This window comes from Ichthyophthirius multifiliis (assembly GCF_000220395.1).
Source record: "Ichthyophthirius multifiliis unplaced genomic scaffold scaff_1120509250615, whole genome shotgun sequence".
NCBI lineage: Eukaryota > Ciliophora > Oligohymenophorea > Hymenostomatida > Ichthyophthirius > Ichthyophthirius multifiliis.
This window is the reverse complement of record NW_004086595.1, coordinates 28338-44223: the sequence shown is the minus strand read 5'-3', so window position 1 is coordinate 44223 and position 15886 is coordinate 28338. Positions and strand designations below refer to the sequence as shown.

General features: G+C 17.0%; 3 protein-coding genes across 3 annotated transcripts, besides 30 other annotated features; 2 read left to right on the top strand and 1 right to left on the bottom strand. All coding sequences in view use genetic code 6, as the record gives it.

Moving 5' to 3' along the window:
* Positions 1–1331: 1331 nt before the first annotated feature.
* Positions 1332–1381: a microsatellite.
* Positions 1382–2179: 798 nt separating this feature from the next.
* IMG5_084900 (hypothetical protein) lies at positions 2180–3875 on the bottom strand. The gene has a single exon (XM_004035829.1). It carries the CDS (start codon positions 3414–3416, stop codon positions 2223–2225), a length of 1194 nt encoding a protein of 397 aa, XP_004035877.1. The 5' UTR covers positions 3417–3875; the 3' UTR covers positions 2180–2222.
* Positions 3734–3796: a microsatellite.
* A 127-nt stretch (positions 3876–4002) lies between the features above and the next one.
* Positions 4003–4065: a microsatellite.
* Positions 4010–4055: a microsatellite.
* A 307-nt stretch (positions 4066–4372) lies between the features above and the next one.
* Positions 4373–4449: a microsatellite.
* Positions 4388–4442: a microsatellite.
* A 1276-nt stretch (positions 4450–5725) lies between the features above and the next one.
* Positions 5726–5797: a microsatellite.
* Positions 5740–5797: a microsatellite.
* A 3041-nt stretch (positions 5798–8838) lies between these two features.
* On the top strand, positions 8839–10893 carry IMG5_084890 (methyltransferase, putative; the record flags this gene model as incomplete). Its single annotated transcript, XM_004035828.1, has 5 exons — positions 8839–8909; positions 9171–9180; positions 9308–9955; positions 10055–10294; positions 10345–10893. 5 exons carry the CDS (start codon positions 8839–8841, stop codon positions 10891–10893), a joined length of 1518 nt encoding a protein of 505 aa, XP_004035876.1.
* Positions 8911–8958: a microsatellite.
* Positions 8933–8976: a microsatellite.
* Positions 9042–9091: a microsatellite.
* Positions 9076–9107: a microsatellite.
* Positions 9080–9134: a microsatellite.
* Positions 9977–10038: a microsatellite.
* Positions 9998–10040: a microsatellite.
* Positions 10870–10917: a microsatellite.
* An 83-nt stretch (positions 10918–11000) lies between these two features.
* Positions 11001–11078: a microsatellite.
* Positions 11018–11088: a microsatellite.
* Positions 11028–11075: a microsatellite.
* Positions 11089–11513: 425 nt separating the features above from the next.
* Positions 11514–13646, top strand: IMG5_084880 (vacuolar sorting receptor, putative; the record flags this gene model as incomplete). The annotated part of the gene is made up of 3 exons (XM_004035827.1): positions 11514–11855; positions 11903–12176; positions 12394–13646. 3 exons carry the CDS (start codon positions 11514–11516, stop codon positions 13644–13646), a joined length of 1869 nt encoding a protein of 622 aa, XP_004035875.1.
* Positions 12187–12260: a microsatellite.
* Positions 12187–12286: a microsatellite.
* Positions 12207–12268: a microsatellite.
* Positions 12208–12266: a microsatellite.
* Positions 12212–12271: a microsatellite.
* Positions 13525–13581: a microsatellite.
* Positions 13525–13590: a microsatellite.
* Positions 13541–13584: a microsatellite.
* A 1200-nt stretch (positions 13647–14846) lies between the features above and the next one.
* Positions 14847–14890: a microsatellite.
* A 409-nt stretch (positions 14891–15299) lies between these two features.
* Positions 15300–15367: a microsatellite.
* A 339-nt stretch (positions 15368–15706) lies between these two features.
* Positions 15707–15827: a microsatellite.
* Positions 15828–15886: the final 59 nt, after the last annotated feature.

Here is a 15886-nt window from a genome sequence, read left to right as displayed (position 1 = left end):
ATATATATATATATATTTATATATAAATAAAAGCTTATCAATGTGAAAATAATTAATTTTTAGAGTGTAAATTTTTTCACGATGACTAATAAAGCGAAAACTGTTAACCCTGTTAAATTACAATATATGGATGTAAATTATAATAATAATATATTTTACTATATATAAATTATAAAGGCGATTTGTGTGAAGATTAAGTATGTAAAAAATGCAATCCTTAATACTTATTATCAGAAAATAAACAAACTTGCATATCCTGCATTTAAAACGAAAATATGATAATTTTAGAAGGCTAGTAATGTCAATTATGTCCTTAAGTGATTTCTTTTTGTAAATTATGTAAAGAAAAAACATGTAAAAAATGCCTGGATTAATATTATCTAACATTAGATGAAACTTAATGCTTAGAATGCTAAACAGACTTCGAAAAATATGTACTTGTACAAAATAAATGCTTATTATGTGATGAAGGTATCCCTAATTGTTAAAAATGCTCCGAAAATAAATGCAATTAATGCCTTTAAGGCTTTTCTTTGACTCCAAATTCTCTAGAATGTATTAAATGTCAAGAACAGGAAATGTTTTAGGATGAAATAGGGTTTTGTTGGAATTGTTTCGAACTTATCTCTAATTGTAAATTATGTAATTCTAAAAACACATGCCTTTAATGTCAAAAAGATTTCTATTTAGACTAAAATGGTACTAAGTGTTAATCTTGTGAAATTCTTTAAAATGAAAACAATTTATAATAATAATAAATAGATTGTTAGTATCATATTGCTTAAATTTAAGGATGTAATAAATTAAATTTATATATAAATTAATAATAAAAATATAGGTGTGATTTATTATTAAAATAAATGCTAAAAATGCTAAATTTCTCATTATTTAACTTAATATAAAGAATAATGTGTGAAATGTACAGATGATGAAAAACGAGTCTCCCTAAACGAAAATTAATAATGTATTTTATGTGAAAATATAATACCAAATTGTGACCTTTGTGAGATAAATAAGGATAGTAAATAACATGTATGTTTAAAATGTAAAGATCTCTTTGTCTAATAAAATGCCTCCTCATGCATACATTGTGGGTTTTCCTAAAATACGGTTGTTTTTGATAATGTTTGTGTTAATTGTGAACTTATTATTTAAGGATGCACACGTTGTACTTAAGAATTTTAAAACGAATCTCCTGTTTGTTTGAATTGTAAAAGTAAATAATTTTATTTAGAGTTTGATGGGTCGTATTGTTTTGAATGCTTGCCTACAAATTAACATTAAATTATGTTTTAAGAAAAATGTTAACCTTGTTAAAATGCTATTAATGGATGTATTTTTTAAATTTTATTTGTATTATTTATATATTATTATTATTATTATTTTTTTAAAAAAGGCTTTTTGTGTGAATTAGATATTGAAAATAAACCTAAATGTATAAAATGTTTATAAAATAGTAGTTTTTTTCTAAATGTTAATAAAAATAGTTGTATTTAATGTGATGAAAGTAATAAAAAATAAGTTTATTTTTAAAATGAATGTAATAAATGTTCTATATTGATTTAAGGATGTAAAAATAAAATAAAATAAAAATATAAATATTTTTTATTTATTAAAAAAAAAAATAATAATATAAAGGTTAAGAATGTGAAAAAATTAAAAATAATGTAAATTGTAAAAAATGTGAAAATGATTATTATTTAAAATAAGACGGATAATGTATATAATGTACTGAAAACTCGAATTATTATTAACTTAACGAAAACGGATAATGTCAACCTTGTTAAATATTATCTAATTGTAAATAAAAATATATTCATAATATAAATAAGTAAAAAGGTCCTTAATGTTAAAAAACATCCCAAAACACCTATTAATGTATCTAATAATTATGTAATTAACCCGATTAATATATTGAACAAGATGGAACATGTATGACCTGTGAATAGAACCCCACAAAGTCAAATTTTTATATTTTTTATTAAGAAAAATGTCTTCCTTGTAGTAAATTAATATAAGGTTGTGAAAATTGCTAAATATCAAACTAACCTGAAAACCCTATAATATGTACAAAATGTAACTAATAAAATTACTATTTATAAGCCTAAATTAATGCATAAAATGTAATGAAACACATTATAATATATTATACACGAAATACTTGTAAAAAATGCTCTGAAATAAAGAAGGTTGTATATCTTGTTTATATAACAAATAGAATATCATATAATGTACTTAATGTGATTTATTATAATCTTATTTTCCTTTAAATATACATTAATGTTCTAAATGTAATGCTTAAGATGCTATTTTAATTTAAAATAAATGTTTTTTTTGTCACGATATAATCCCTGGTTGTTTAGAATGTACTTTTTATTAAGAAATTAAATGCTTAGATTAATAAAAAAATGATATTATTAATTTATCGGTTATAAATGAAAATCTGATTGACTTCCTATAAAGTCCGTGTATTTTAAGAGATTAATAGAAATAATGCCTTTAATGTCAAGAAGGCTTTTTTTTAAATGAAAATAAGACTCTTTGTGGAAAATGCAGTGTTGAAAAATGCTCTAAATGTTTAAATAATTAAAATATGTGTGATTTTTGTCAATTAGGTTATGTTTTAAACCGAAAATTAAGATAATGTACACCATGTATAGTCTAAAATTGCATTAATTGCATTTAAAATATATCTGTTTGTGCATAATGTGACTAAAAATTTTATTTATAGGATGGTTTTTGCACAAAATGTCCTTAATTAGATTATTGTGAAGAATGTTTAGATAATTAGAAATGCGGAAAATGCTAATAGGGATATTTTTTAGACACTTTTTAGTGTTTTTAATGCAATATTTTGACATAAAATTGCTCCTTTTGTAATAATTAGGTATGTTTAGTATGCTAAGAGGGTTTTTTTTTAAGCCAGGAAAGTAATTAATGTATTTCTTGTGATTTATTAGGAGATTGTGAGTCAATATTAGAAGAAAATAGAGGAAAAATAATACTTGAAATATATGATATAGTAAAAAATATTGATGGAAATATTAATATTTTAGAAGAAAAAATGATTGCGTTTTTATATAGTTTATAAAAAAAAGTGGAAATGAAAGAAAACGAAAAAACAATAATTTCGCCTTTATTAAGTTCTATTAGGAAGAGAAAAAATACTGAAAAAATAAGCTTTTAAAGTAAAGAAATAAAAATTAAGGAAAATTTAGGAAAAATATCGAATTTTGAAAATTATTACATTTAAATGGATATTGAAGAAGAATTCGAAAATAAAAATAATGATAAAATACTTTTTTTTAAAGAAAATTAATAAAGTAATCTAAATATGAATATAAATGTTGTTTTCTAAGCTTTTATTTATAAAGAAAATCCATTTTAAGAAAATATACCTTTTTTAAGTTAATCATAAAAATTTCCTTTTGTTAAATTTTAAATTTTAAGAAAAGATAATTATTTAACTAGAAATTTAAAAGAAGAGGAAAATTTTATTACAATGACAAATAGAATATTAGAAGAATTTTAATCAAAATTCGAATTATAAATTAGTTTTAAAGTCCAAAGTTTCAGTAGTTTGAAAAATCCGGGTTGTTATTAAGTTTCCGAAGATGGTATTATCAATAAATGTAAAGATATAAATATTCAAACTGATGTTCTCAATGATAAAATTGTTATTTGTAGATGTTTTAGATCTGCAACTATTTTAGAAAATATAAAATTAGAAGATTAAAAGTAATATTAATCATAATAAGTATATAAAGATAAAAGTAATAATGAAAAAAATATATAAGAAATTTCTCAAAGTTAACTCACTAATAGCGATATTACCCTTATTGTTATTTTTATTTTAGTTCCATGTATTTTAGGAACTGCTTTTGCTTTTTGGTATTACAAAAGAAAAATTAAAATGGAGAATGAAAATATAGATTCAGAATCTGATAAATTATCAAGTTAAAATCCTAGTTAAAAAAAAATACTTTATAATAAAGACAAATAAAATAATAATTAAGATGTTGAATTAAATATTTAATAAAATATTGAATTAAATAGTAATAAAGAATAAAATATACTAATTGAATTTATAAAATGATTTAAATAAATAATATATAAATACAATATATACAATTCATTATTTTTTAATAGTTAAAAAAAATCTCTTTTAAGTTTTTTTTTTTCATATAATATTTATATTTTTATCTATATAATAATGATATAAAAATTATTTTCAATTTCTAATATTTCCATGATATAAGAGTTCTATTTTTTATTTTTTATTTTTTAAAAAAAAAAAAAATGGAGAAGAAGTTAACTTAAAATAAAAATATTTGTTTTAAATATATTAAGCAAATGTTATATATGCTAAACGAATAATATATATAAAATAAAATAAATAATATTACATAAAATGAAATAAAATTATGTAAAATAAATAATATAATAAAAGATAAGATAAATAAACTATAAAGAATAATATAATATAATCCCTTAATCTAGATAATAACAGTAGATATTAACTTAACGAAATCTAAAAAAGAGTTAATGTGAAAACTTCTTCAATAAAAATATTGTGAAAAGAACATTTGGATATTAAAACCTGAGAATATATCCTAATGAAAAAGAATATAATTATTTTTTAATTTTTAAAAAATTAAATTATTTTATACATTCAATATTTCTTTTTTCTAAATGGATGATAGTATAAAAAAAACATTAAAAAGCATTTATTTTATAACTAGAAGAAATTTAATATTCGAGTTTGGTTTTTAATTAACGAATTCGAGAGAAGTATATATAAATATATAAAAAAAGGGTATTTAAGAACTAGTTTAATGATTAGTTTTTAGGAAACTATACATTTAATAAACTGGAATTTATAAAAAAAAAGTCTAGAATTATTAAAAATATGAAGAGGGGAATTAATGATCATAGAAAAAATTTCGAGCAAAATTATAAACAATTTAATGTAAATTTTCAAACGATTTAATGATATTATAATCGATATTTTCAAAAATATTTAAAGTAATATTTTTTAATTTAATAAAATTAAAAATTGGTTTTAAATATTCATATTTCATTTCATTATAGATTAAGATTTGAAGGTAGGGGTTATTGAAACATATAAAAATCCAGGTTTTGGCCTGACCAAAGATATAGCGAAGAAGTTATTAGAAAATATAATTGATTATATGTTAAAAATATGTGTTGACTAATAATTAAACCTAAATATAATACCAATAATAAAATTTTTTAGTAATTTAATAAAAAATTAAATTAAAAATAGTATTAAAAAAAATAATCTAATAAAAATTAATATAATTAAAAAAAAAGAAAAATAAAATATAAAAATTTATCATTTATTAAAATTAAAGAAATAAGAAAATAATATAATGGAAATAATTTTTATAAAAAAAATATATATCTTATAATATTAATATAAATTTAATAGAAAAATAAATTATTATGAATAAAAATAAAAAAAAAATTTAATGAAAAATAAAATTAAATTATTAAAGAAATAATATATTAAAATTAATTAAAAATCAATAATAGATAATATATAATAATCATATTTTTAATAAAAAAGGAAATATTATATTTAGATAATATTATTTTATACAAATATTGAATAATTGACATAATTAAATTAAGCTTTTAATTAATATTTAATTAATATATACTTTTATTATAATAATAAAAAAAAAGAAATTAATATTTAAAAATATTATATATAAAAATATATTTATATATATAAATATATATATAATATATATATATATATATTTTTATATATTATCTTATTATTGTATTTTTTTTATATATATGCTATTGTTTTTTTATTATTTTAAATTTTTTATATTTTGCGATTATATATATCAATAATAAATATTTACATATTTATTTTATATTATTATATTTAATTAAAAATAATACTTTATTAAAATAAGTAAATATATTTAATGGCTCTTGTTTTATAAAAATAATAATAATTCATCAAAAACTAGTTATTTTAAATTGATAATCTCATGTTAAATTTAAAGTAAAAAAAATGATTTTAGTTTGTTTTTCTAATCTCCTTTTTTAATAAAAAATTATTTAAAAAAATAGTTTTAAATTTTTTTCTGATTAAGAATTTATGTCTGTTGTTGGAATTATTTAAGAATTTTTCAATATTTAAAGTCTTTAAATTGATGCAAAGTTAAATTTATATTAAAATAGTTTTATAAACTTATCTTTTTAAAATAAATGTGTAGATATAATAAAATTACTGATTATGGAATTAAATTCTTATATAAAAATATAATGAAATATGATTAATTAATATCCCTATTATTAAATTTCTAGTAATATTTTTTTTTTTCTTAAATATATTAATATAATAAAAAGTTCTAATTAAATAAGTGATGAAGGTATAAAATTTTTAGGAAAACTTTTCTATAATATGTTAAATTTGAAGAATTTAGCTATAAATGTAGCTTTTAATAAAGTTTTAAATAATTAATAATAATTTTTATTGGCTAAGAATCTGAAATACTGTAAAAAGTTATAAAAACTAGAGTTAAATTTGGGGTAAAAAATATATAAAATATAAATGAAATTTATAATATAAAAAAAAAAATTAAGAAATTTAAGTAAATAATAAATACAATGTCTAGGAAGAGATATAGCTTATTGTTAAAATTTAGTGTCTTTGAAAATAATGTTAGTAGTAAATGAATAATTTAATAATATTTCTCATTTTCTAAATTAAATAGGTAGTATGAAAAATTTGCTAGAATTATAAATAGGATTAAATAAGTTAGTTTAGCATATTTAAAAATTTATAATTATATTAATTTTTTAAAAAAAGAAATATGTCAAATTAAAAGAGAAAAATAATAATAAAAATACCAAGAATACTTAAACTTAAAGTTTTTTATTTTTGAAAAAAATAAATATTTATAGAATATATAAAAATATATAAATAATTACTACACATAAGCAAACTATTAGAAAAAAATTATAGAAAAAAAAAAAAACTAAATATATGATATGAAAAATTAATAATTATTATAAATAATAATATACTTTAAAAAATATATATAATAATATTTAAAAATAAAAAACTTAATTCCGTTAACTTATATATATATATATATATTTATATATTTAAATATATAATTATCAATAATATAATAATGGGTTGTAACTTATTAAAGTAAAAAAACCCTGATAAATATATAAATAAATATGATGATATTAATAATATATAATATAATCCAGATGAAATAAATAATTCTTTAACAGATTAAAATTAAAATTCTTTAATAATTTCATAATACTCTTTAACAAATGATTTTTTATCAAAATCTAATATATCTGAAACATTAAAAGCCGTGAATAAAAAATCTTTATAAATTTGTATTGTTAAAATAATAAATAAACCAGAAATCAATAAAGATGAAATTTAAAGAGTATAAAAAGAAATTTAAATTTTAAGAAATTTAGATTACCTTTATTTATAAAAAACTCTTGATTTTTATCAAGACAATAGATTTTTTTATATTGTAAATGAATATTATACAGGTTAGAATTTAATCCAAAAAATAATTGAAAAAAATGACCTTACAGAATAAAAAGCAGCAAATATAATCAAATAAATTCTAAGCGTATGTAATTATTGTAATTAAAATTAATTATTCCATAGAGATTTAAAACCCGAAAATCTTATATATGCTTATAACGATAGAATAATAATACTCGATTATGTAACTTCTTTCCAAACTTAACAAAACATGCCCTTTTTTTAATCTCCTGAAGGTTAAAATAATGATTTTTCCTCAAAAAGTGATGCATGGTCTTGTGGAGCGATTTTATATTTGATTTTATGTGGAAAAGTACCTTTCATGGGTTTCAATTAAAAGAATATATAATAAAAGATTTAATAGCAACCAATTTATTTTAAAGATGAAGAATGGAATTCAATAACAGATGATTGTAAAAACTTCATTAAAAGACTACTTGAAAAAGATTTAAGCAAAAGATATTCAACAATAGAGGCTTTGGGTGATAATTGGTTAAAAAAAAATACTGAAAATAAATAAAGTTTTGAATTTCCTGTACTTTAAAGGTCTATGGAAAATTTAAAGGTCTTTTTTTATAAGAGAAATTTATAAAAATAAGTTTTTTAAGTAATTTAGAGTATTTCTAGTTTAGAAAAAAAAAAAAAAATAATATTAATTTTAGTGTAAAAAAATAATTTTTAAAATAGGAAAATTTAATACTAGTAAATTGTGGAAGGATATAAGAAAATTTTAAATAGAAACGAATAAATTATCGCAGAAGAAGAACTCGAAAAATTAATTAATTAAAACTTTTTATAAAAAAATAACGATAATAGTTATTAAAATAATAAAGAAAATTCTTATTCTGTTATATAAAAAAAAAAAAATAATAATAATATTAATAATTTTAATGAAAATAATATTAATTTATTCAAAGATTAACTAAATTTTAATTAAAGTTATTTAAATAATGCTAGTATTATATAAAATAATAAAAATAATATATATGCTGATTTTATTAATTGGCTTTAAGCGTTTCTTAAAAAATTATGTGAATTATTAATTATAAAATGTGATAAAGAATTCTAAATATATGAAAATAATATTTAAAATAATAATTTTAATAAAGAAGAGATAGAGTAAATATTTATTAATTAATTTTGTGTACCAAATAGAGTTAAAAAGTTTCTAATTTTTTAGATAAACAAAATTGAAAATGATAATATAAAGTTTTCATAATTAAAAAATATTTTCTTTAAAAATTTTAATGAAGAAATAAATTATCTAATAAATGATTTACAGAATTACTGAAATCAAAATATTTGATATACTATTATATTAAAAACAATAATAAAAAAATATGTATAAATATATAAATATATAAATATATATTATAATATATTAATATATATAATTTTTTTATATATATGTTTGTCTTTATATATAATAAATATGAATATTTTACTTTTATTACTATGTTAAATTTTATTTATTTTAATAAATATATTAAATATAAAATTAATATAATATATTTTATATTAAATATTTTATTTATTAAATTAAATTTATCATTTATTTTAAATATTTAGATATAATAATATTTTTTTTTTTTTTAATTGATAGTAATAATAATGTAAATTTATAAATAGATATCCAAAATTTTATTTTAAACATATAATAAAATTAAATATCCTAAATATAATTTCGCATTTAATACAAGCGATTACATAGATATAAAAACAGAATTTGAATAACAAAAGCCTAAAGGCTACTTAACAATATGTCCTACCCCTATCGGTAACTTGAATGATTTTACATTAAATGCCTATGATAATTTATTAAAAGCTGATATAATAGCTTGTGAAGATACGCGAAACACCGGATAACTATTAACATTAATGAAATAAAAGAAACTAAAGGAAGAACTTGAAAATAAGTTTAACGTTTAAAATTTATATGAATTAAAAGATGAATGTGGTGAATAAAAAGATGAATTTTATGATTAAGAAAATGAATTATTAGGTGCTGATGAAATAAATAAAGACCCAAAAACAAGAAAAAGTCGAGAAGAAAGAATAGCAGAAAAAATATAAGAATTAAGAAAAAAAGGAATGAAAATTTTACTTGAAAATGATACTTTAGGAAATTTCGGGAAAATAGAAAAAGATGAATTTGAACAAAATTTCTTTTAAGACCCTGTTTTGGGTTTAGAAGATGAATATATTTAATATTTAAAAACTATAATTTTAATATCTAAAAAAAGAAAAGGAAGAGGTATTTTAATTTCATATCATAAATATAATGAAGATGCAAGATTAGAAAAATTAATTAAATTAATCAAATATGGATTTCATATTGTACTTGTTTCAGATGCTGGTACTCCAACTATATCAGATCCTGGTTATAAAGTATTAATATATATTATGGAAATATAAATATATATATAAAAACATATATATATATATAAATTTTCATATTTAAATATATATATTTATAAATTTTTTTAGATTGTAGATAAATGTATTAAAAATTATGCTTTAGTAGAAGCTTTACCAGGACCTAATAGTGCTATTTTAGCTTTAAGTAAAAGTGGTTTTCCGTCTTTTAAATATAGTTTTGAAGGATATTTACCTAAAGGTCAATAAGAGAGAGAAATTAGATTAATGAAAATAAAAGATAATCAGAGAAGTTCTATTATTTTTGAAAATGTTAATAGATTGTTGAAAACTTTACTTTCTATAGAAAAAGTATATATTTATACTTTTTAAAATTATATTTTTTATATATATTTTATTAGCATTTTGGATCAAAATAATAAATTTTTATATGTTTTGAGATGACAAAAATGTTTGAGAAAAATTATAGAGGAGAAATAAGAGAAATATATGAAAAACTTCAAGATCCCGAATATACAAAAGCATCTTATTTAAAAGGAGAAATTACCTTAATTATTGCTCCTTTTAATAAAGAATATAATTCTGATTTAGATGAAAAAAATATACAATAAGATTAAAATTTAGAAAGCTAAGAAAAAAATATCGATTTAGAACCGAAAGTTGTGGCAGCAATTTTAAATGAACATATAGATTGCACTGATAAATAATTATCAGAATTATTATAGGGAATTTTCAAAATTTCAAAAAGCAGAGCAGTTTCTTTGACGGATACAACGAAACATTTATTAAAAAAATAAAGGGGATGGGATGATTTTGTAGGATTTTACAATTAAAGTGTCAAATATTAGGAAAAGGCAATTAGATAGGAAAAGGAAAAATTGGAAAAAAGCTTATAGTTTAAAAAATAAATTGAAGAGTATTAATCGTAAAATTATAAAAAATATAATTGAAATTTAATATAATAAAATTAAAATATATGATTTTTATATATTTATAAAATATAAATTATTTATTTTAAAAATATTTTTTATAGAAAAGAATAAGGTTTTTATTTATTTATATATAAATATAAAAATATATAAATATATATATTTAAAATATATATATATATATATATTTTTATATATATATTATACAATATTTTTTTTATTTCAATTTTTAATTTTTTAATATATATTATAGATATTTTTTGAAATATATTACATATAATCATAATTATAAATAGAATTTTTAATGTTTAAATAAGTTTATATTATATTATATAAATTTATATTTATGCTTAAAATTCGTTCAAATAGTAATAATGTCAATAATTTTTTATAACTTTAAATAGAAATAAAATGAAATTAAATTTAAAAAATAAACAAATTATAAATTAATTATTAATATTTAAAAATAATAAAAATAAAATCATTTAAATTTATAAATATATATATACAATGATATAAATAATATAAATTAAATTTTAAATTATTTAATACAAAAATTTTTCTTTTTATATAGTCAAAAAAATAAAGATATAAAACTTATATTATAAAAAAATATATAATATTTATAAAAAAAAAAAAAAATGAAAAATATAATGTTATTCATATTAATATCAATAATAACAATCCAACTTTTAAAAGCTGACCTTCAAGTATACAACAATAAAGATTTAGAAGAACAAGTAAAGAAAATAAATAAAAAAGAAGCGAAAATTCCTTTCTAACTAGCCCTTTTCGGGAAAATACCATACGGAAGAAAGATAATAGGTGATGTAATGTTAGCTAACCCTATAGACGCTTGTAAACCCTTAGAATCGACCGAAAACAACTAATAACATACCTTCGTATTAATTTAGAGAGGAGAATGCTCTTTTGTAACAAAAGTATTCAATGCATAACTTTTTGGTGGAAAAGTTATAATTTTGGTAATAAAAGAAATAAAAATATATATATTTTTATATAATATTTATAGATGGATGATAAAAAAGAAAATTATGATATATTAATGTCAGATGATGGAATGGGAGATCGTGTAATTATTCCTTCTATTTTTATACATTTTGAATACGGTAATTTATTAAAGAGTTTATTAGAAGATAAGAAATAAGTTACTTTATAAATAGAATTTGAAGAAAACAAATATAAAAAATCAGATTATATTTTTTGGATTAGTTTACCATCAATAACTGTAAATAAGCTTATATATAATTTTAATTAAGTTAGAAAAAATTTAAAAGGAAATAATGGTAAATTAAAATATATATAGTAATATATAAATATATATATATTTATATATATATATATATATATATATTTATTTATATACATATTTTTATATTTAAGAATATATATTTATTCATCAATTTTTATATAAAAATTATATTTTTACCTTCTTTATTTTAATTTTTTTTAATTAATTATATTTTTATTCTATTTTTATTTTTAAAAAAATAATTAATTTAGTTTAATTTGAACCTTCTTATGATATATATGTTTGCTTTGAATGTTAATTAGAATAATTTGCTAATCCTATTAGTGATTGCATTTTAAATGGTCGTTTTTGTGCTAATGACCCAGATTTGCCTAATATTGGTTAAATTAATAGTCGTAATATTGCCACAGGAAAAAATGTAGTTGAAGAAAGTTTACGTTAAATCTGCATATTTGATCAAGATGAAGAATTATGGTGGGAATATATGCTTATATTTGCTTAAGAATGTGACAAGCCTTAGTTATATGAAGTTTGTAGCTAATAATTAGTCATCTAAATTAAAAATTTGGATTAAGAAGAATTTAAAAAATGTTATAATGATAACATTAAAAATCCTAACAGTCCTTTATTGAAACGATAACTAGATTTATAATCTAAATATAGAATTAATACATGGCCATCTGTGACTATTAATGACTTAGTATATAGAGGAAATTTGGATGGAAACAGTATAATGGAAGCAATTTGCTCAAGTTTAGAGGAACCTAAAGAAGAATGTGAGTATTATGTTGATCCTTTAAAATAAAGAGTCGAATAAATAAGTAATTTAGGTAAAAATAATGGAGCAACCATTATAATAATTGTTATTGTGATGCTATTTTGTTTTGTAGTGCTTTTTGTATTAATGGCATGTCTTTATAGAAGATTTTTTAAAAAAGAAATGTAATAAGATATGAATAATTAAATTAATTAGATGGTTTCTTAGTATGTTGCATTTTATGATTAAAAAAAAATAAAAGCTAATAATAAGATCTTTGATTTTATTTTTTAAAAATAAATATTAAAATTAAAAAAAATATAATTATATTTATTTATTTTTATATTGATAATATTTTTTATAATTTCTAAAAAAATAATATAAAAAATGTATTAATTTTATTTATATTTATTTAATTATTTCAATAAGAAATTGATTTCATTTTACTTTTCTCGTTTTACAATATATTATCTAAAATTACTTTAACTAAATCATTTTCACTTAGATTAGAACCTAAATGGGCAATGTAATTATTTTTATCATCCATTAAATAAGTTAATACAGTATGATCAATTGTATAATTTTTTTTTTACTTATTTATTTATAAAACAAATAATATTAAAAAAAATATAAAATTAATTTATAAATATATAAATATATAATATATATTTATATATATATATATTTAATTTTACACTTGATTTTCTTCTTACTATTCAAATTCCATTTTAGTTGCATATATTCTGAATTTTTACATCATTTCTCTTAATTATATATCATTGTTTTTTTTTGCAGTAACTCCAATAATATCTTTATCAAAAATATCGCAAAAATTTCTTATATTTTCTAATGTATCTCTATCAGGATCTACACTAACAAATACAGTTTTTAAATTAAAATATTTTCCTTGAGTAGTTTATTTTACTTTATTTATACTTTTTACAAGCTTAATTAATGAATTAGGGCATATATCAGGACAATTACAAAATCCAAAGTATAATAAATAATAACTTCCTTTTAAATTTTAACTTCCGAAAATTTCTCCTTTTGTATTTATTAATTACCAATCTCCCCCTATTGCTGCTTTTCCTTATACGTTTGTATTTATAGTTTATGGATTTGTTGTTTAATTTTTTTTTTAGTATCTAACTGTATTTATTTACATTATAAAATATCCAATTAATAATCCTAAACTTCCAATGAAAAATACATATGCAGAATGTTAACCTTGGCCATCAAATTTTGTATTATCAAGGGGTTTTTCCTTGCCTGATTCTTCTAGAACTTTTTCTATTTCGGCTATTTGTTATTCTTTGGAAAGTTTCGAAAATTGGTTTTTGTCAAAATTTCTTTAAATAAAATATTTTGTATTTTCATCTGTTTAGGGCTTTTTAGAGGAAAATTAAAATTTGCTTAAATTTAATAAAGTTATTTTTTTTAATATTGTATATTTGGATATATTAGAATTTATACTGGAACTTTTCTGAATATATACATTTTTATACTTTTTAATTTTTTTTGTTTTTTATTTTTTAGAAGATACTTTCTATATTTATAAATAAATAAATTTAAAAATTATTTAGATTTTTTTTTATTTATTCGAATTATTATTATATATAAAAAAAAATATTGAAGTTTTATTAATTATTTTAATCTAAATTTTAAATTATTAAGTATTCTAAACTTATAAATAAAATATGTTTATATTATTCTTTTTGAAAATATTTATATTTTAATATTTTTAATAATTTTATATATATTGATTTTAATAATTAAAAAAATTACTTATATATATTTTTTTTTATTTTTTTATTAAAATTATTATTTTGAATTTATTTTTATGTAAATTTTTGTTTTTTATTGAGTATTTTATCAAAATTTAAACAAAAAACTTAAAAATATATATTTTTTTTTATAAAAAAATATGTAAATTTATAAAAAGAATTTAAAATAAAAAAAAAAAATTAAGAAATAAAAAATAAAAAACAAAATATATTAAATGATATTATTATATTAATAAAATTATTAAAAAAATATGTTTTTTTTAAAAAAAATTAATATATTATTTTAATAAATTAAATTTTATATACAAAGTTTTTTTTTCTCCTTGAATAATTATATATTATTATTTAATTAGTGAAAATTTAGATAATCCACTTGAATACTATTTACTCTGAACCCATAGCGCCCTTTATTTCGTAAACAACAAAGGATATAATTCTCATCATTTATTAAAGGAACTATAAAAAAGGCGAATTTCAAACTGTTGGAAATCTGTATTTTCCAAAAAAAGTCAGATTCGAAAAAGCTTCTTATTTATTTAAGTACAAAACAAATCAAATTTGAAAATATAATAGAGATATTAAAATAAGTGATTAATAGTATACTAAATATTTAATGTATATATATTACAAATATATTATTATATTATTTTTTTAAAATTATATATGTATATTTATATATTAAAACTATTTTATGAAAAAATTATATATATTTGTTTGTAATCTTTATAAAAAACTATTGAATAAAATTATTTCCATATAAAATAAATTTTAATTTAATTGAACATGAATATTAATATAATTTTTAATTAATCTATTTTTAAAAAACGTTATTTAGTATGAATTTTAGTATAATAGTAAATAAATGAGTTTTTCGATTCTTCAAGTTTAATTTAATTAATATATTTTATTGATATAAAATTAAAAAATAAATATTTTTTTTATTGTTTTCTATTAAAAACATAAAATAAAAAGGATTTTCTATTTTTTTTTATAAAATTTTGTTTTTAATTTTATATTTTTTTTAAAAAAAAAAAAAAATAAAAGGAAAAAATAAAATAAAAATAAACAGATACAAACAGAAAAAAAAAAAAAAAAAAATAGAAAAAAAAAAAAAAAAGAAGAAAAAAAAAAAAAAAAAAAAAAATTTTTCCCCTTTACTAAAAAAAAAGGAAAAAAAAACCCCCTATCCCTTAAAAAAAAAAA